Source organism: Procambarus clarkii, chromosome 43 (genome assembly GCF_040958095.1).
Source record: "Procambarus clarkii isolate CNS0578487 chromosome 43, FALCON_Pclarkii_2.0, whole genome shotgun sequence".
Lineage (NCBI taxonomy): Eukaryota > Metazoa > Arthropoda > Malacostraca > Decapoda > Cambaridae > Procambarus > Procambarus clarkii.
The window spans coordinates 27,398,053-27,419,178 of NC_091192.1; the positions used below are offsets into that span (position 1 = coordinate 27,398,053).

Sequence of the window (21,126 nt, forward strand, 5' to 3'; positions counted from 1 at the left end):
GTGTGTGTGTGGGGGTGGGGTGAGTGTGTGTGTGGGGGTGGGGGGGGGGGAGTTTGTGGGGGTGGGTGTGTAGGGGTGGGTGGGGGTAAGTGGGTGGGGGTGGGGGTGAGTTTTATGCTAGCCACTCAGGGTAAACAGTTGTCTGGGGGGGGAACAAACTCAACCACATAGAATAGGCTAATGCCATTAGACCATCGTATGAATAACGGCGAACATGAAGGCCATTAACAAAATAAAACCTAAAGCATGGATGAACCAGTGAGAGGCAATGCGAAAAAAAATGAAGCAAGAGGTGGAGCAGAGGAAGGATAAAAAATGATAGGAAGAGATAAGAACACTGAAAGAAAAGGCAGCTAATCTGGGAAGGCAGTAGCAAGAAACACAGATGAAGGCAGAATCAAAGAATAATGCCACCGAAAGCCTGAACACAAGACTGAATTTCAATGATCAGAAATACACCACAAACACCTGATAAAGTATGCGTTTAAAAAACTAAAATACAGCGTCACCAAAATACAGTGTAAAATACAGTAAACTATGGCATTAAGTCAATATACTAACACGAGGCCCTATAATAAACGGTATATTTTTGACAGGAGGAGATGCAAGGGGATTTGGGACATGCGTGGGGCTGATGGGATGGCCGTGAGGGATAGCATGAGGGATGGGAGGGTTGATGGGATAGGAAAGAGAGATGGGATAGTGGGGGAGAAAGGTTTACCGTGGCCATACTCGTGGCTTTGACCAGCCAGTCATGATGGCTACCCAGGCGTGGGTCCTAATATGTGGTTGCTGCTAGTGTAATTACCCCCTATCTTACTCGCACACACACACACACACACACACACACACACACACACACACACACACACACACACACACACACACACACACACACACACACACACACACACACACGCTCACCCCCCACCCCCACCTACTCACCCCGACCCCGACACACACCGACACACCTCGTAGCCTGGTGGATAGCGCGCAGGACTCGTAATTCTGTGGCGCGGGTTCGATTCCCGCACGAGGCAGAAACAAATGGGCAAAGTTTCTTTCATCCTGAATGCCCCTGTTACCTAGCAGTAAATAGGTACCTGGGAGTTAGTCAGCTGTCACTGGCTGCTTCCTGGTATGTGTGTGTGTGTGTGTGTGTGTGTGTGTGTGTGTGTGTGTGGTGTGGAGAGAGAGAGAAAAAAAAAAGTTGTTAGTAAACAGTTGATTGACAGTTGAGAGGCAGGCCGAAAGAGCAAACCTCAACCCCCGCAAACACAACTAGGTGAAAACTAGGTGAAACACACACACACACACACACACACACACACACACACACACACACACACACACCGGCTGATACATAAGCTGGAGAGACAGGCAGGTGTAGCTGGTAAGGTGCTCCAGTGGATAAGGGAGTACCTAAGCAATAAGAAGCAGAGAGTTACGGTGAGGGGTGAGACCTCCGATTGGCGTGAAGTCACCAGTGGAGTCCCACAGGGCTCTGTACTCGGTCCTATCTTGTTTCTGATATATATAAATGATCTTCCGGAGGGAATAGATTCATTTCTCTCAATGTTTGCGGACGATGCCAAAATTATGAGAAGGATTAAGACAGAGGAGGACTGCTTGAAGCTTCAAGAAAACCTGGACAAGCTGAAGGAATGGTCAAACAAATGGTTGTTAGAGTTTAACCCAAACAAATATAATGTAATGAAGATAGGCGTAGGGAGCATGAGGCCAGATACTAGGTATCATCTGGGAGATGATATTCTTCATGAATCAGCGAGAGAAAAAGGCTTGGGGGTTGATATCACGCCAGACCTGTCTCCTGCAGCCCATATCAAGAGGATAACATCAGCGGCATATGCCAGGCTGGCCAACATACGAACGGCATTCAGAAACTTGTGTAAGGAATCATTCAGAACTTTGTATACCACATATGTCAGGCCAATCTTGGAGTATGCAGCCCCCAGCACGGAGTCCATATTTAGTCAAGGATAAGACCAAACTGGAAAAGGTTCAAAGGTTTGCCACCAGACTAGTACCCGAGCTGAGAGGTATGAGCTACAAGGAGAGGCTACGGGAATTCAACCCGTTCTCGCACTTTCTTACAGTCAATATTGATTTATTAAATAAGTGCATATGTGACATACTAATTAATTGTGAATATTTTAGTTTACCTTGAAAAGCTTCATAAAAAACACCGACCTTACCTAACCTTCTTAGTATGTTAAGATAAGCATCTTATTGCTTCGTAATTACAATTATTACTTAACCTATACCTATAATAGGTTAAGAAATAATTGTAATTACGAAGCAATAAGAAGCTTATCTTAACATACTAAGAAGGTTAGGTAAGGTCGGTGTTTTCTATGAAGCTTTTCAAGGTAAACTAGTATGTTAAGTATGTCACATATGCACGTATTTAATAAGTCAATATTGACTATACGAAAGTGCGAGAACGGGTTGGGGAATTAAACCTCACTTCGCTGGAAGACAGAAGAGTAAGAGGGGACATGACCACCACATTCAAGATTCTCAAGGGAATTGATAGGGTAGATAAAGACAGGCTATTTAACACAAGGGGCACACGCCCTAGGGGACACAGGTGGAAACTGAGTGCCCAAATGAGCCACAGAGATATTAGAAAGAACTTTTTCAGTGTCAGAGTGGTTGACAAATGGAATGCCTGAGGCAGTGATGTGGTGGAGGCTGACTCCATACACAGTTTCAAGTGTAGATATGATAGAGCCCAATAGGCTCAGGAACCTGCACACCTGTTGACTGACGGTTGAGAGGCGGGACCAAATAACTAAAGCTCAACCCCCGCAAGCACAATTAGGCAAGTACAATTAGGTGAGATGAGTCAAGTGACTCATGAACAACACGGCTTCCGTGGCGGGCGAGGCGGAAGTACACTGCCAATTAAACACTCAGCGAGCCAATCGCCACAAAAGGGAGCTGTAGCCACTCAACAAGAAGCCGCACGAGGAAGCCAGTTTAGTTCACAATTAGCTTCCTTCCCTTTTTAACCTTACCGGCAGCATATGAGGAAGAGAGAGAGGAAGGAGGTGGAGGGAAAGAGGATGAGAAATTAATGAGGAGAGAAGGAAAGGGGAAAAGAAAAATGAGAATGGTAAGGAAGGACGAAAAGAGGAAGGAAAAACGAAGAGGAGGGAGAGGCAATGATGGAGGAAGGTGAAAGGACTAAGACAATAGTGAATATAGACGTAGAGTAGGAGGCGAAGGGTTGAGAACACGTGGAATGTAGAACCATTGGTAAGTAAGCTGGATGTGGAGGAGGAGGAGGAGGAGGAGGAGGAGGAGGAGGAGGAGGAGACAGTGGAGTGACGTAGCATGAACTTAAGGGGTTCATGAGTCAGGGGACTTAGCATGAGTCACAATAAGGGAGGGACTTAGCGAGAAGTTAAGGGGCGCATGAGTCAACAGTGAGTGAGAAGCCGGGTAATCAAGCCTTCCTCTGAGTGCCAATTACTGGTCGCGGGAGGAACCATTGTGAGGGGGGCGGGGGGGGGGGGTGAGGGGGGCGGGGGGGGGGGTGAGGGGGGCGGGGGGGGGGGTGAGGGGGGCGGGGCGGGGGGGGGTGTAATATTACGTCTTCATTCACCTGTTGATTTAATTAGAGTGTAATGTGTTTGGGGGTTGTGTACGTGTAGGGGGGGGGGGCGAGGGGGAGGCGAGGGGGGGGCGAGGGGGGGGAGGTTTAATGTGGGATATAAGGGACGACTCTGTGTACTCACCTATTTGTGTTTGCGGGGGTTGAGCTCTGGCTCTTTGGTCCCGCCTCTCAACCGTCAATCAACAGGTGTACAGATTCCTGAGCCTATTGGGCTCTATCATATCTACACTTGAAACTGTGTATGGAGTCAGCCTCCACCACATCACTTCCTAATGCATTCCATTTACTAACTACTCTGACACTGAAAAAGTTCTTTCTAACGTCTCTGTGGCTCATTTGGGTACTCAGCTTCCACCTGTGTCCCCTTGTTCGCGTCCCACCAGTGTTGAAAAGTTCATCCTTGTTTACCCGGTCGATTCCCCTGAGGATTTTGTAGGTTGTGATCATGTCCCCCCTTACTCTTCTGTCTTCCAGTGTCGTGAGGTGCATTTCCCGCAGCCTTTCCTCATAGCTCATGCCTCTTAGTTCTGGGACTAGTCTAGTAGCATACCTTTGGACTTTTTCCAGCTTCGTCTTGTGCTTGACAAGGTACGAGCTCCATGCTGGGGCCGCATACTCCAGGATTGGTCTTACATATGTGGTGTACAAGATTCTGAATGATTCCTTACACAGGTTCCTGAACGCCGTTCTGATGTTAGCCAGCCTCGCATATGCCGCAGACGTTATTCTCTTTATGTGGGCTTCAGGAGACAGGTTTGGTGTGATATCAACTCCTAGATCTTTCTCTCTGTCTGTTTCATTAAGTACTTCATCTCCTATTCTGTATCCTGTGCCTGGCCTCCTGTTTCCACTGCCTAGTTTCATTACTTTGCATTTACTCGGGTTGAACTTCAACAGCCATTTGTTGGACCATTCACTCAGTCTATCCAGGTCATCTTGTAGCCTCCTACTATCATCCTCTGTTTCAATCCTCCTCATAATTTTTGCATCGTCGGCAAACATTGAGAGGAACGAATCTATACCCTCTGGGAGATCATTTACATATACCAGAAACAGTATAGGTCCAAGGACTGACCCCTGCGGGACTCCACTTGTGACGTCTCGCCAATCTGAGACCTCACCCCTCACACAGACTCGTTGTCTCCTGTTGCTTAGGTATTCCTCTATCCACCGGAGTACCTTCCCTCTCACTCCAGCCTGCATCTCCAACTTTCGCACTAGCCTCTTGTGTGGCACTGTATCAAAGGCTTTCTGACAATCCAAAAATATGCAGTCTGCCCACCCTTCTCTTTCTTGCCTTATTTTTGTTGCCTGGTCGTAGAATTCAAGTAACCCTGTGAGGCAGGACCTGCCATCCCTGAACCCATGTTGATGCTGTGTTACAAAGTTCCTTCGCTCCAGATGCTCCACTAGTTTTTTTCGCACAATCTTCTCCATCAGCTTGCATGGTATGCAGGTTAGGGACACTGGCCTGTAGTTCAGTGCCTCCTGTCTATCCCCTTTCTTGTATATCGGGACTACGTTAGCTGCTTTCCAAATATCTGGCAGTTCCCCTGTTGCCAGTGATTTGTTATACACTATGGAGAGTGGTAGGCTCAGTTCTCTTGCTCCTTCCTTTAGAACCCAAGGGGAGATTCCATCTGGGCCTATAGGCTTCGTCACGTCCAACTCTAGTAAACACTTCCTTACTTCCCCACTGGTAATCTCAAACTCTTCCAGTGGTTCCTGGTTAGCTATTCCCTCGCTTACCTCTGGAATTTCTCCTTGTTCTAAGGTGAAGACCTCCTGGAATTTCTTATTCAATTCCTCACACACTTCCTTGTCATTTGTAGTGAATCCTTCCGCCCATATCCTTAATCTCATAACCTGTTCCTTTACTGTTGTTTTTCTCCTAATGTGGCTATGCAACAATTTAGGCTGAGTCTTTGCCTTGCTTGCGATGTCATTTTCGTATTGTCTTTCTGCCTCTCTTCTCATCCTGACATATTCATTCCTGGCATTCTGGTATCTTTCTCTGCTCTCCAGTGTCCTGTTATTCCTATAGTTTCTCCATGCCCTTTTACTTTGCTGCTTAGCTAGCCTACATCTTTGATTAAACCATGGGTTTCTCATCTTCATTTCTCTGTTTTCCTTTTGGACTGGGACAAACTTGTTTGCTGCGTCCTTGCACTTCTGCGTGATGTAATCCATCATATCTTGGGCCGTCTTTCCCCTGAGCTCTGTTTCCCATGCTATATCTGTTAGGAATTTTCTTATCCCCTCATAGTTTCCCTTTCGGTATGCTAACCTTTATGCTATGTGTGTGTGTGTGTGTGTGTGTGTGTGTGTGTGTGTGTGTGTGTGTGTGTGTGTGTGTGTGTGTGTGTGTATGTGTGTGTGTGTGTGTGTGTGTGTGTGTGTGTGTGTGTGTGTGTGTTCACCTAGAGGTATACACTTAGTTGTTCTTGCGGGGGTTGAGCTCTGCTTTTTCTTTTCAACTGTTACTAACTACTAACTAATTTTTTTATACTCTCTCGTCCCCTCGTCCTCCCCATCATTTCCCACTCCCTCGTCCAATGCGTTCCCAAATGATCTGATGTTCCTGTCACTGAAAAATAAAAAGAACAGTTAAAAAAACTAAATGAAAAATTGATAATATATATACATATATATATATATATATATATATATATATATATATATATATATATATATATATATATATATATCTATATATATATATCTATATAAATATATATATATATATATATATATATATATATATATATATATATATATATATATATATATATATATATATATATATATATATATATAGTGAGGGTACCACCTCTGGTGCCAATGTGGGGACCCATAGCCTCGGAGAAGAAAATAAAAAGTATTCAGAGGAGATCTTGTGGTTTCTCACTGAACACTAATATTATCTTCTCCTACCACCCCCATTCTTTTGTATGTACACATATATATTTACTTTATTTGAACTTTGTTACAAAAAAGGAGTTACATATGGGTTACAAAGATGGTTGTCATAGGTTGTCGAGTTCCTCCAGCTCCTCAGATGGCGGGCAGGAACCCTGGATGCAGTGAGCATTTCCCCTCTGTATCGCCACACTGAGGCGCTGGAAAAGAAAGTTTGCAGCTCTCGGGTCCCTTGTTGTTTCAATGAGCCTAGAACCCAGTTCCTTCAAAAAACTGGTAGCACTTTTACCCCAGGCGCCGAGCGTCTCAGAAGCAATGGGGACAAAATTGTAGTGGTGATCCAGTTCTCTATACTTACGGGATTTGGCTGCTTCCCTGTGGGTGGCAGCGCCACCTGGTTGTGCAACACTGAGGTTAATGTAGGTGTTAGCCAGGGTTGATATATATATATATATATATATATATATATATATATATATATATATATATATATATATATATATATATATATATATATATCTATATATATATATATATATATATATATATATTCACACACACAATGTTAAAAGCTGATATTTACTCACTGGGATTGTTTAACAAATACATGATGCAACATTCAATCATCGTGAAATGGTTCTTGTGATGTGAGTGAGTTCTGCTGTATAGGACACTGACTACACCCTTGCTCTTACTGCACTGAGTGACTGCACACTCTCCTGCCAACTTGGCAACACTGTAAGAGCATATTCAGTACTCTTTGCAATATTGTATGCAATATGAACATCCATGTATCTGGAATATATTTTTCACTTGAGAGCCCACAAAAGTTCCAACAATATACAGAGTATTGGAACTTTTCGAACAGCCTGTGTTATGTTCGTGTCCTGACGCCTCACCAAACCTCCACGGTTCTGACCCACACCGACGCACTCAGAGTATCGCAGTGTGGTTCACCAAACAGCTTCCTGTGCATTGAGCAGCGTCTCGTGTCCCCCCCCCCCCCGGGCTGGGGGTTGGTGTAGAGTGGTATCCCCAGGGATCTATTTTTTAATGGTTTGGAGCCGCGTGAGTGAGCTTTGGTGCTCACAGCAAGGAGCGACCCAACCACAGCGACCACGTCGGAGCGACCACACCACAGCGACCACGTCGGTGCGACCACGCCACAGCGATCACGTCACAGCGACCCAGCCACAGCGACCCAGCCACAGCGACCACGCCACAGCGACCCAGCCCCAGCGACCCAGCCCCAGCGACGCAGCCACAGCGACCCAGCCCCAGCGACCCAGCCATAGCGACCCAGCCCCAGCGACGCAGCCACAGCGACGCAGCCACAGCGACCCAGCCCCAGCGACCCAGCCCCAGCGACCCAGCCCCAGCGACCACGCCACAGCGACCACGCCATAGCGACCACGCCACAGCGATAACGCCACAGCGACCCAGCCACAGCGACCCAGCCCCAGCGACCACGCCACAGCGACCACGCCACAGCGATCACGTCACAGCGACCCAGCCACAGCGACGCAGCCCCAGCGACCCAGCCCCAGCGACCCAGCCCCAGCGCCCCAGCGACCCAGCCCCAGCGACCCAGCGACCCAGCCCCAGCGACGCAGCCACAGCGACGCAGCCACAGCGACCCAGCCCCAGCGACCCAGCCCCAGCGACCCAGCCACAGCGACCCAGCCCCAGCGCCCCAGCCCCAGCGACCCAGCCCCAGCGACCACGCCACAGCGACCACGCCACAGATCGTAGCCTGGAACGTGTGCTCTCAACCCATCGCCTAGGAATGATAGCATTAGAGTAAGGACTTGGTCAAGCGCACCAGGTATGTATTGTTGGACCCCAAAACGCTCCAGTTGCGTAGTGTTGAATGAGCCCATTGTGGCATGTTAGGACAACTGGACATATAGTCTGATATACGATTTCTTAGGCCTGATATAATACATTTAAGTGTCTTATGCCGAAGAAAGGTTAAGTTTTTTTTTTTTTTTTTTTTTTTTTTTTTTTTTGTCTCTACAAAATTAATAGCATAAAACGTGAATCTTGCGGGATCCCACAGTATACATTGTTACTGTTTGACCAAACTGTTGTTGTGAGTACTATCAGTATACAGTGTGCTGTATTGTGTACCTTGTTACAGCGCTGTGGTGGCCTCGTGTGTGCTGGGAATTCAAAAGGAACAGTCAAATCAAACGCATTGTTGTTTCCCATAGAGGATGGGGAGGACAGGAAGCCTGTATACTTATTTCGAAGTTTCCCGTATGCCAACTACTGATGACATTCTCCAAGTGTTTGGGCTGTGACCGGAGCACAAGTGGAGGGGAGTGAGGGTGTGAGCACCGTTATCGTGAGCCAGAGTGTGGTCGGGGCGGACCATTATCGTGAGCCAGAGTGTGGTCGGGGCGACTGTAAGGACCATTATCGTGAGCCACAGTGTGGTCGGGGCGACTGTAAGGACCATTATCGTGAGCCAGAGTGTGGTCGGGGCGACTGTAAGGACCATTATCGTGAGCCACAGTGTGGTCGGGGCGACTGTAAGGACCATTATCGTGAGCCACAGTGTGGTCGGGGCGACTGTAAGGACCATTATCGTGAGCCACAGTGTGGTCGGGGCGACTGTAAAAACTCAGGTTGGGCTCCAGATTGAGGCTTCCAGAACCTGCCAGTGAATTCAGTAGAGCTCCGGGTTGGGTGATGATTGTACCATCATGGCGAAGTCGGTTAGGGCCAGTGTCTGGGATTAACCGGAACTCGGGTTCGTGTCACTCCATTGCCTCAAAATGATTTTACAGCCCGGCCTTATAAACAAAGGCCAATGTCCATTCCATACATCCGCCAAACCCGTTGTTTATGAATGAAAAGTAATATACACACGATTCACAACTGATGACGTCCGAACACTTCCGGAAAGGGTGCTTCGCTGACGACCCCTGTTCGAACCACAACGTTGTAAATGCTTCACCCACGTACTACATATACAAATAATCGTCAACAGAACCTAACCAGTGCCTAAATATGCCCAATATTCTAGTATATAACAATATTAATTAATATTTGAGAATTCTTATTTTGAATAAACAGCATGAATTGCGTTCAATTGATGAATGCGTCTTTGGGGTCGACCGCTGGATGGAATAAACTAGGTATTAGTTGACATGGGCTTGAAACCCGCCATATACTGCAGGCATGTTGACGACATTTTTATGCAGGTACCTGATGTCAGACGTCTACAGCAGCTGACGGAGGCATTCGAGCAGAATTCTGTGTTAAGTTTTATTTACGAGATGGAGAAGGATGGGAAGCTGCCCTTTCTAGATGTAACAGTCACGGAAAGGAACGGAGGCTTCCACACTGCAGTCTACACTAAGGAAACAAACATAGGAATGTGCCTCAATGCCAATAGTGACTGCTCAGATAGGTGCAAGAGGAGTGTTGTCAACACTTACGTCGACCGTGCTCTCAGCCACAGCTCAGAATGGAAGCAAGTCGACAAAGAACTCTGTAGGGTAAGGCAGGTCCTAGTCAACAACGGCTTCTCTAACGGTTACGTTGAAGTCGTCATAAAAAGAAAGGTGAAACGCCATGCAACCTCTGAAGAGACAACTAACACAACACCTGTACCCCCTATTAGACTATTTTACAGGAACTTCTTTTCGACGGCTCATAAAACGGAGGAAAGGGTCCTGAAAGATATTGTTGATAGGAACGTTATCCCTACAGACAAAAAACAGTAAATACAATTGACAATTTACTACAATAAAAAAAAAAAAAAAAAAAACGGCCAGCCTACTCATGAAAAACTCCCCAAACACTAAACAGAACGCCTTGAAGGAAACCAACGTTGTCTATGCCTTCACATGCCCACTGGGGGACTGTAAGCTTCAAAGAATTCAGTATATAGGCAAGCCAACAACATCTCTTTCCAGGCGATTAACGATGCATAAGCAACAGGGCTCCATTAAGGAACATATAATATCTTCCCACAACCAAACCATCACCAGAGAAGTCTTAACAAAAAACACGGAAATAATCGATAGATACAGCGATAACAGGCGGCTTGATATCTGCGAGGCACTACACATTAAGAAGTCGACACCAGCAATCAACAGCCAATTAATGCACAACTATATTCAACCCACTTCAAGACTCCGCACCATTATAGAAGCATCAAGAAATATGGGCCATTAGGCCCTTTGCAGTTACTTCCATTCTTCCCTTTAACTTACAAAATATTATACCCATTGTTTCGTGTTCTGTCTTATGTTGAAAGTTTGTTTTCACCTCATCCAAAACTGTTGTAACATATCACCTCACCCAAATGCAGGTATAAAATCGAAGCTGTTTAGACTGTGTTTAGTTATAGTTGTGTGTGTGTAAACTAAAGTCTTTAAAAATGTAATAAGTTATTACGAAACGCTTTCAAGTGTCGTGTCAGACTAGAAATAAAAATAAATTTTGGAGAATTGATTTTTCAGTTACCATCAACAGTGAAAATAAATATAAGAAATATTGAGAAAATCCGTGTTAGAATTATTAATCTTAATTTTTCGGTCATATTTAATAATATATATATATATATATATATATATATATATATATATATATATATATACAAATATATATATATATATATATATATATATATATATATATAAAACAACACTCAAGAGGTTGACAGATCTCGTTTTTAATAACTTCCGCCATTTCCTCCCCCTCCCCCCCTCTCCCCCGAAAAAAACTGGATCGTAACTGTTCAGATGTAATTAAAGTTTGGTTGATTAATTGGCAATCAAGGCATTAACTCTAGGGATAATTGCTTCGTTCGTCATTTTGCTATTAAGACACAGAAAATCTCGTTTTCTGTTGCAGTGAAATAAATTTGGCAAATGTCAATTCAACAGGGAGAACTTTGCTAAACCTAAAACAACATAATCTATTCCAACAAAGCCAAAATATATAAACGACATTGACCTATCGAATGTCTGTCTATACAATACCTCGGCTACTGTAAAAAAAATATCCCCATTAACATTGCATAATCATTACATTTATTTCCCTCCTAAAATATATTTCATTCCCCCCCCCCCCCAAACAAAATAAAAAAATAGGTTTGCAGGATATTAGAAAAACTACTGAAAGCGACACTTACATCGAGGGTCCCCACCGGGAACACAAACCGTGACATGGTGGATAATTTTTATGCAAATGTTTATTGTGTAAATGCCGTTCGCTATAGGAATTCCTATATTGCCATGCACCCGTCCGGAAACCAGGACGTAAATATATACTACACTACACGATTGCACTACTCGGTAATACAGTCTCCAGCATTTATGGTGTTGAATACTATGCTTGGTTAGTATAGTTTGTGTGTGTGTTGGGTAGCCCGTACACCTGGTTTGTGTATAGTCCTGTAGGACCACAGTGTTTGTGTATAGTCCTGTAGGACCCCAGTGTTTGTGTATAGTCCTGTAGGACCCCAGTGTTTGTGTATAGTCCTGTAGGACCACAGTGTTTGTGTATAGTCCTGTAGGACCCCAGTGTTTGTGTATAGTCCTGTAGGACCACAGTGTTTGTGTATAGTCCTGTAGGACCACAGTGTTTGTGTATAGTCCTGTAGGACCCCAGTGTTTGTGTATAGTCCTGTAGGACCACAGTGTTTGTGTATAGTCCTGTAGGACCACAGTGTTTGTGTATAGTCCTGTAGGACCACAGTGTTTGTGTATAGTCCTGTAGGACCCCAGTGTTTGTGTATAGTCCTGTAGGATAACGTTATTTGTGTATGTCTTTAGGACTACCTGGGTTTATGTAGCCCCTGAAGGATAGCCTGCTGTCCTTCTACCAGCCTGCTGCTGGTAGCCTGGTAAAACCATCTTTTTCGTAGAATCCAACAGCACCACCTGCTGCCTGGTGTAGCCCTTCAGCACCATCTGCTCCCCCCAGCTGGTAGCTACCGTCTTCTAGCTGAACCTGATTAATTTATCATCAAATATATATACTAAACCTAGACTCTGAATCTAAATAATATTGCTGAAATAATACTCTTTTGTTTCTGATTTGATCCAAAATGAATTCAATATTGTTATTCATCTTAATATCACAAAGTTATAGGTAACATCTTCATTATTAATGGGAGATGCAGATTAGTGATTTATGTTATTGGCAGTAAGAAAATATTGACAACAAATTGGTTCATCATCTCAAATTTGGCTTCATTTTCTTGTATTCTTATAGTTTCACGGTTCCAAATTGGCTTCATATGCTTGTATTCCTCTACAGAGACTTATAAGTTACAGTAATACGACTGAAGTCAAGTAACCCATAACACATGAGTGAGATGATTGTGAATACGTTTCATTTAAGTCCTGGACTCCTTATCAAGTCCTGGACTCCTTATCAAGTCCTGGACTCCTTATCAAGTCCTGGACTCCTTATCAAGTCCTGAACTAATTATCAAGTCCTGGACTCTTTATCAAGTCCTGGACTCCTTATCAAGTCCTGAACTAATTATCAAGTCCTGGACTCCTTATCAAGTCCTGGACTCCTTATCAAGTCCTGGACTCCTAATCAAGTCCTGGATTCCTTATCTAGTCCTGGACTCCTTATCAAGTCCTGGACTCCTTATCAAGTCCTGGACTCCTTATCAAGTCCTGGACTCCTTATGACGTCCTGAACTGCTTAACAAGCCAAAGCTCAGAAATAGAGGGGATTGAAGCCAGTATATGGCATTAAGGAATAATGGCTTCCTTCCTACCTTTCTTTCTTTCTTTCTTTCTTTCTTTCTTTCTTTCTTTCTTTCTTTCTTTCTTTCTTTCTTTCTTTCTTTCTTTCTTCCTTCCTTCCTTCCTTCCTTCCTTCCTTCCTTCCTTCTCATGTCTTTCTCAGCTTCGACTTGATAGTGGTCCCAGACGATCTGAAATGTCTTCACTTTTCTCGTATTTTATTAATGTCTGAGATGTCTTTATACGGTATTTAGACCATCTTGCCAAGGGTCGTGATTGGTGGATCTTGTCGGGGTCGTGATTGGTGAAGATTGCCAGGGTCGTGATTGGTGGAGCTTGCCAGGGTCGTGATTGGTGGAGCTTGCCAGGGTCGTGATTGGTGGATCTTGCCAGGGTCGTGATTGGTGGAGCTTGCCAAGGGTCGTGATTGGTGGTAGCTCCCCGTTGTATCGTAGTGGAGGCTAACATAGCGAGACCTCCTCCAATCCTCGCTAAGCTCTCCGTCTTGTGAGGGGTGAGTGATGGACCCGCGGCTGTGGGAGGCGTATCGAACTGCTGACGAATTGGAGTTGTTACCGGTGGCTGCTCTATGTGGCGCTTGGCACGCCTGAACCATTTGGCGCCGTGTCTTTATATGATCTCTAACTATTCTTGATCTGAAGTCACGTCAGGGGCTCTATATTGAGTCTATCGGTTCGCCATGAGCTCTTAAACGACTCAATTGCTTCGCCAGGCGCTCTAAGCTCTCACTGTTTCCCACTGTGCTGGTGTCTACTGCTCTGTTGTTCAGTCTGTTGTATACTGCTCTATTGACCTGACTGTTGTCTACTGCTCTGTTGTCCAGAGTGCTGGCCACTGCTCTATATATCTACTCTATTCTGGGACCTAGAAACACGGGTATTCCTGCAGCATTTACAATAACTTTGTCTCTAGTCAGCTACCTATCATAGTTACACTTAAAACTTCAATATTACGAGGCTTTAATTTTAAGTAAAATTACGAAGATTTTAATCAAACTATTTTCAAAGATTTGATTTGAATGAGTGTGAGATTGTTTTCCTTGTCCGTAGCAGCGATTGTTGACGAGCGTAGTGGAGTGGTAGTTGTGGTTTTGAGTCGGTTTGTTAGCGTACAATCACCACAGTGAAGTATATATATTCAATATATATATCAGAGTTCGTGTAATCACAGGAGCACAAACCTCTGCAGCACATCAAACCCCCCTCTAGACTACACCACACACACACACACCGGTGGGAGCATATTGCCTCTGACACTCTGCATCAATGTATTAGTTCAATATACATTCCCAAGTGGATGGGTGGTTGGTGGAGTAATGAAGGTTGAGGAGCGAGTTCTCTCCCTCTCTCTCTCTCTCTCTCTCTCTCTCTCTCTCTCTCTCTCTCTCTCTCTCTCCCTCTCTCAGTGCTGGCTGAGCCTCGGGGTCAGTGGAGCGGGAGGAACACCGCTGTGGGGGATGACGGATATTACACACCACCGAGGGACTCCTCCCACACACACTCAAGGCGGTGTGTGTGTGTGTGTGTGTGTGTGTGTGTGTGTGTGTGTGTGTGTGTGTGTGTGTGTGTGTGGGGAGGGAGGGGGGGGGAGGGTGAGTCTGGAGACGCAGGGTGGAGGTGTCGTGTGGGAGCTACACCCCATCACTGATGAGTCTTGTGAGGATGGCAATGTGGCCTATTCATCACGGCTCCTCAGGGGCAGACGAGCACTGCAGGTGCAGCTAACGAAGACACATAACTGGGTAGACTATACAGCGAGTAAATGTGTTATGAATTAAGGATTCATCAAGCATTTACACAACCACTTTTCGAAACCTGTACATCTCAAGTCAATCATGGCACCTTTGTGTATGGTTGTGAGTTTCCAAGCTCTACGAGTTTTTTTTAACAGTAATAACCTTGGGTTGTGAAATTGTTTTAGAAGTCGTAACCTGCTAAATAACTGTAAAGAAATCCTTCGTGATTCAGGAAAGATGTACAGGTTTCGTAAGAAGTTGTGTAGATGTTTGAAGACTCCTGGCCACTGGCTATATGGGGTTAGAGAGACGTAGAGACGCTGATAAGTGCACGTATTTATATTTGCAACGTTGGTCTGTCTTGCAAGGAGGCTTCACGCCTCCAGGCCTCACACGGCGCCACTTTGTAGCTTAGCTAATCATAAGTAAATATTTTTACGTACGAAGCTTGGTCAGTCACACACTACACCCAACACTACACCCAACACTACACGCAACACTACACCCAACACTACACGCAACACTACACGCAACACTTCACGCAACACTACACCCAACACTTCACGCAGGACTACACCCAACACTACACGCAACACTAACAGTACACCTAACACCGTGAGGAGGCATTTATATATGGCACTGCTTGAGCAAGAACTTGTCAAGGTGTTGTTATATATCTTATACGTCTATATCCCAGAATACACCTGGGATATAGACGTATCTGGCAGTGTTCTCAAAACTCAAAAGTCGAATACACCATGTGTCAACTTTGTGAAAGTTGCTAATACACCAAGTGTCAACTTTGTGAAAGTTGCTAATACACCAGGTGTCCATTCTACATTACATTGTAAATGTCCCATATTGACTGACTATCGTCTCCCTAGGTTGAGATATCCTGAACTCTGTAAATACAATAAAATCTTTCCTTATTAAGACGACTCAATAGCTCAGTCGATAAGATCCTCTGCCTCTCACGCTTGGGGGGTCCGCGTTTCGAGTCTCCTAGAACCCAGATGAATGGAATGCTCTGTTAATACTACCCGGGTACTGGAACACTTGATGATGATATACGAGACTTGTACCCAAGACTGACTTAGATAATGCATCAGTTATGTTATATATATGTGATATAACACTGACACAACAAGGTGATTACTGATAGACCAATATATATATATTACTGAGACTGATTTGAGAAAGAGGATGAGACACGGCTCTCACATTCCTCCATAGTCTGGTGTTGGACTTAAGACCAATTAACCTCTAGAGGGTTATTAAGACCACCACGATACCTTATACTGACCAACCAGCAAGTATAATTTAGACCTCAACATAGGTCTAAAGGCCTAAATGATACACTCAGTATGAATACACCAAAACGGGAGATGTACTCACCTAGTTGTGCTTGCGGAGGTAGAGTTCTGGCTCTTTGGTCCAGCCTCTCAACTATCAATCAACTGGTGTTGATTGACAGTTGAGAGGCGCTAAAGATGTGCTTTAGCGTGAATGTATCCTCGTCTCGTGCAGGCTTTACTAAGCTCATATGTTTGTGTGTTAGATTAAAACAAATATATTGACAGGAAGCGAAATGAAATTAAAATGTAATTTGTTTTTAAGAGAGATGAATGTTGGATGTTGTACTGCTGAGATAACAGTTTGGTGAGGCTGGATAACAGTTTGGTGAGGCTGGATAACAGTTTGGTGAGGCTGGATAACTGTTTGGTGAGGCTGGATAACTGTTTGGTGAGGCTGGATAACTGTTTGGTGAGGCTGGATAACTGTTTGGTGAGGCTGGATAACTGTTTGGTGAGGCTGGATAACTGTTTGGTGAGGCTGGATAACTGTTTGGTGAGGCTGGATAACTGTTTGGTGAGGCTGGATAACTGTTTGGTGAGGCTGGATAACAGTTTGGTGAGGCTGGATAACTGTTTGGTGAGGCTGGATAACTGTTTGGTGAGGCTGGATAACTGTTTGGTGAGGCTGGATAACTGTTTGGTGAGGCTGGATAACTGTTTGGTGAGGCTGGATAACTGTTTGGTGAGGCTGGATAACTGTTTGGTGAGGCTGGATAACTGTTTGGTGAGGCTGGATAACTGTTTGGTGAGGCTGGATAACAGTTTGGTGAGGCTGGATAACTGTTTGGTGAGGCTGGATAACAGTTTGGTGAGGCTGGATAACAGTTTGGTGAGGCTGGATAACAGTTTGGTGTGGCTGGATAACTGTTTGGTGAGGCTGGATAACTGTTTGGTGAGACTGGATAACAGTTTGGTGAGGCTGGATAACAGTTTGGTGTGGCTGGATAACAGTTTGGTGAGGCTGGATAACTGTTTGGTGAGGATGGATAACTGTTTGGTGAGGCTGGATAACTGTTTGGTGAGGCTGGATAACTGTTTGGTGAGGATGGATAACTGTTTGGTGAGGCTGGATAACTGTTTGGTGAGGCTGGATAACTGTTTGGTGAGGCTGGATAACAGTTTGGTGAGGCTGGATAACTGTTTGGTGAGGCTGGATAACAGTTTGGTGAGGCTGGATAACAGTTTGGTGTGGCTGGATAACTGTTTGGTGAGGCTGGATAACTGTTTGGTGAGGCTGGATAACTGTTTGGTGAGGCTGGATAACTGTTTGGTGAGGCTGGATAACTGTTTGGTGAGGCTGGATAACAGTTTGGTGAGGCTGGATAACAGTTTGGTGAGGCTGGATAACAGTTTGGTGTGGCTGGATAACTGTTTGGTGAGGCTGGATAACTGTTTGGTGAGGCTGGATAACAGTTTGGTGAGGCTGGATAACAGTTTGGTGAGGCTGGATAACAGTTTGGTGTGGCTGGATAACTGTTTGGTGAGGCTGGATAACTGTTTGGTGAGGCTGGATAACTGTTTGGTGAGGCTGGATAACTGTTTGGTGAGGCTGGATAACAGTTTGGTGAGGCTGGATAACTGTTTGGTGAGACTGGATAATGTTACGAATCCATATACTTGACTCTAACATTTATCATGACAAATATGTATGTCCATTATTTCGTTCCTCAGTTATTTAAATAAAACATTGTATCCAGTTGTGTTCCAGTATATATATGTTTGAACTTTTGACCATGTCGTAGCTCAGTCGATTAAGGCAGTGTCTGGGATGCACTCGGACGCAGGTTCGAATCCTCGTCACGGCCCTTGTGGATATGTTCATTTATATGTTTGATTTAAATGTAGCATGATGTAGTGTGCCTGTATTTAATATTTTGCTAATGCTATTGCATGTTCATTCCTGGGGGGGTGACCGTGGCGTCTCATGGGGGGATGACCACAATTGGGATGTTCCAGTAATGCTACAGTGTATCATCCTAGCGTCACTGATTCACCCTGTAATTATTCCTGTTTATTGATTGTACTTAATTTCTTATTTACACCTTAGCAGTGTTATAGGCATATAAGTTTAGTTATAATTACGGTCTTAAGTATTACTCTCTGATAGCAGAGTATCTAGAGGTTTCATGTGGGTTTTAGTTCGTAAGTTGTAGACGCCATGTTGTGCATGCTCCAGCAACGCCAGTCGCATGGGTGGAGCGTGTAGTTGTGCATTAAATGCACAACTATATTCTACCCACTTCAAGACTCCGCACCAATATAGAAGCATCAAGAAATATGGGCCAATAGGCCCTTTGCAGTTACATCCATTCTTCCCTTTAAACTTACCCAATATTATACACATTGTTTCGTGTTCTTTTTTGTGTTTTCACCTCATCCAAAACTGTTGTAACATATCACCTCACCCAAATGCAAGTATATAAGATGAAAACTGTTTAAAATTATAGCATAGAAGAACTCTGTTTAGTGTTTGCAGGTTATAGTTGTGTGTGTGTAAACTAAAGTCTTTGAAAATGTAATAAGTTATTACGAAACGCGTAGAAGTGTCGCGTCAGACTAGAAATAAAAATGAATTTTAGAGAATTGATTTTTCAATTACCATCGACAGTGAAAAGAAACATAAGAAATATTGAGAAAATTCGTGTTAGAATTATTAATCTTACTTTTTCGGTCATATTAAATAATATATGTTTACAAGAAAGACTGCTATCAATATATATATATATATATATATATATATATATATATATATATATATATATATATATATATATATATATATATATATATATATATATATGCAAACAAGCCTGAATGGTCCCCAGGACTATATACAACTGAAAACTCACACCCCAGAAGTGACTCGAACCCATACTGCCAGGAGCAACGCAACTGGTATGTACAGGGACGTCTTAATCCGCTTGACCATCTCGACCGGACAAAAGGAAGTGATAGCCGAAGCTATTTGAACCACTTCCCCGCCGGCACTCGGATGGTAATCTTGGGCATAGCATTTTATCAAATCACCTCATTCTTTGGGGCACACGTGAGGAACACAAATGCAAACAAGCCTGAATGGTCCCCAGGACTATATACAACTGAAAACTCACACCCCAGAAGTGACTCGAACCCATACTGCCAGGAGCAACGCAACTGGTATGTACAGGGACGCCTTAATCTGCTTGACCATCACGACCGGACAAACCAGTTGCGTTGTACATACCAGTTGCGTTGCTCCTGGCAATATGGGTTCGAGTCACTTCTGGGGTGTGAGTTTTCAGTTGTATATAGTCCTGGGGACCATTCAGGCTTGTTTGCATTTGTGTTCCTCACGTGTGCCCCAAAGAATGAGGTGATTTGATAAAATGCTATGCCCAAGATTACCATCCGAGTGCCGGCGGGGAAGTGGTTCAAATAGCTTCGGCTATCACTTCCTTTTGTCCGGTCGTGATGGTCAAGCGGATTAAGGCGTCCCTGTACATACCAGTTGCGTTGCTCCTGGCAGTATGGGTTCGAGTCACTTCTGGGGTGTGAGTTTTCAGTTATATATATATATATATATATATATATATATATATATATATATATATATATATATATATATATATATATATATATATATATATAAGAAAATTCGTGAATGTTTTTAGAGTTTGGAATGAGGCTCGTTCCAGAACTACGAAGGAATAGGGAATGAAGAAAGAAAGAACTAGACCTGACGTCGCTAAAAAAAGAGGGAACGGGGAGATATGACACAGACATGTAAAATACCTAGAAAATTGACAGTGGAAAAAGATAAAATGTTTGCAAGGAATACCAGTAGAGGTGTTAGACAGTTTTCATTAAAGTAACAATAGGCGGAAAAATGAATGAACTAAACGAGCAGGTTGTAAAACCGAACTCCATTCATAATTCCGAATATAGATATAATAGAGAAACCAGGCCATATATATAGCCATTGCATTAGACAACCGGCGGCTAGAAATATGGAGTTCAAGAGCTAAAGCTCGATCTAGCATGCACAAATACTTGTAGAGGAGTATTTAATACACACACACACACAGACACACCACCCTCGCGCGCTCCAGAAAAATACAATTATATGCTAAGCTACCAAGCCCTCCGAGGCCTGGCCAGCAAGAGATAAGATCACACACGGCCTTGATCTTATTGGCCCTGCAGATGCCCGCCCGGGGCCAGGCCCATCTTGATGGACATCACAGAAGCAATTTAAGAGAGGTAAATTATCCCCCTTTTGGTCTGATGGGCTCTGCCTGCCTGTAATCCCCAGGCGAGTAAGACAATCATCTGGCCCTGTGTGATAGGTGATCCCGGTGCGGTCCTGTCCATACGCACTCGGACTGGTCGGTACAGCCCCCAACCTCGCTTCATGCTGGTCGGCGTTCGATTCCCAATGGTCCAAATGGTTGGTCGCTATTGCTACACTCCGTCCTATGCCAGGACTCAATAGTAGTGATGGGGGGTCCCCAGGACTCAACATACTAACAGAACAAGTGTCCAACAGAACAAATATCCAACAGAACAAGTATCCAACAGAACAAATATCCAACAGAACAAATATCCAACAGAACAAGTATCCAACAGAACAAGTATCCAACAGAACAAGTATCCAACAGAACAAGTATCCAACAGAACAAATATCCAACAGAACAAATATCCAACAGAACAAATATCCAACAGAACAAGTATCCAACAGAACAAGTATCCAAC

The 21,126-nt window shown here is 44.2% G+C and overlaps 3 protein-coding genes across 3 annotated transcripts in view; 2 read left to right on the forward strand and 1 right to left on the reverse strand.

Moving 5' to 3' along the window:
- Positions 1 to 214: 214 nt before the first annotated feature.
- Positions 215 to 8,366, forward strand: LOC123752319 (uncharacterized). The gene is made up of 2 exons (XM_069299888.1): positions 215 to 258; positions 7,655 to 8,366. Exons 1-2 carry the CDS (start codon positions 215 to 217, stop codon positions 8,364 to 8,366), a joined length of 756 nt encoding a protein of 251 aa, XP_069155989.1.
- A 538-nt stretch (positions 8,367 to 8,904) lies between these two features.
- LOC138349898 (uncharacterized protein MCAP_0864-like) lies at positions 8,905 to 20,787 on the reverse strand. Its single transcript, XM_069299889.1, has 4 exons — positions 20,752 to 20,787; positions 16,682 to 17,973; positions 13,530 to 13,891; positions 8,905 to 9,221 (listed from the first exon to the last, which is right to left on the reverse strand). Exons 1-4 carry the CDS (start codon positions 20,785 to 20,787, stop codon positions 8,905 to 8,907), a joined length of 2,007 nt encoding a protein of 668 aa, XP_069155990.1.
- Positions 20,788 to 20,849: 62 nt separating this feature from the next.
- The window catches only part of LOC138349899 (uncharacterized), a 1,741-nt gene continuing 1,464 nt past the window's right edge, over positions 20,850 to 21,126 (forward strand). The window contains exon 1 of the mRNA XM_069299890.1: positions 20,850 to 21,126. This exon is cut by the window's right edge and continues 455 nt beyond it. Within this exon, the coding sequence (XP_069155991.1) occupies positions 20,850 to 21,126 (277 nt within the window).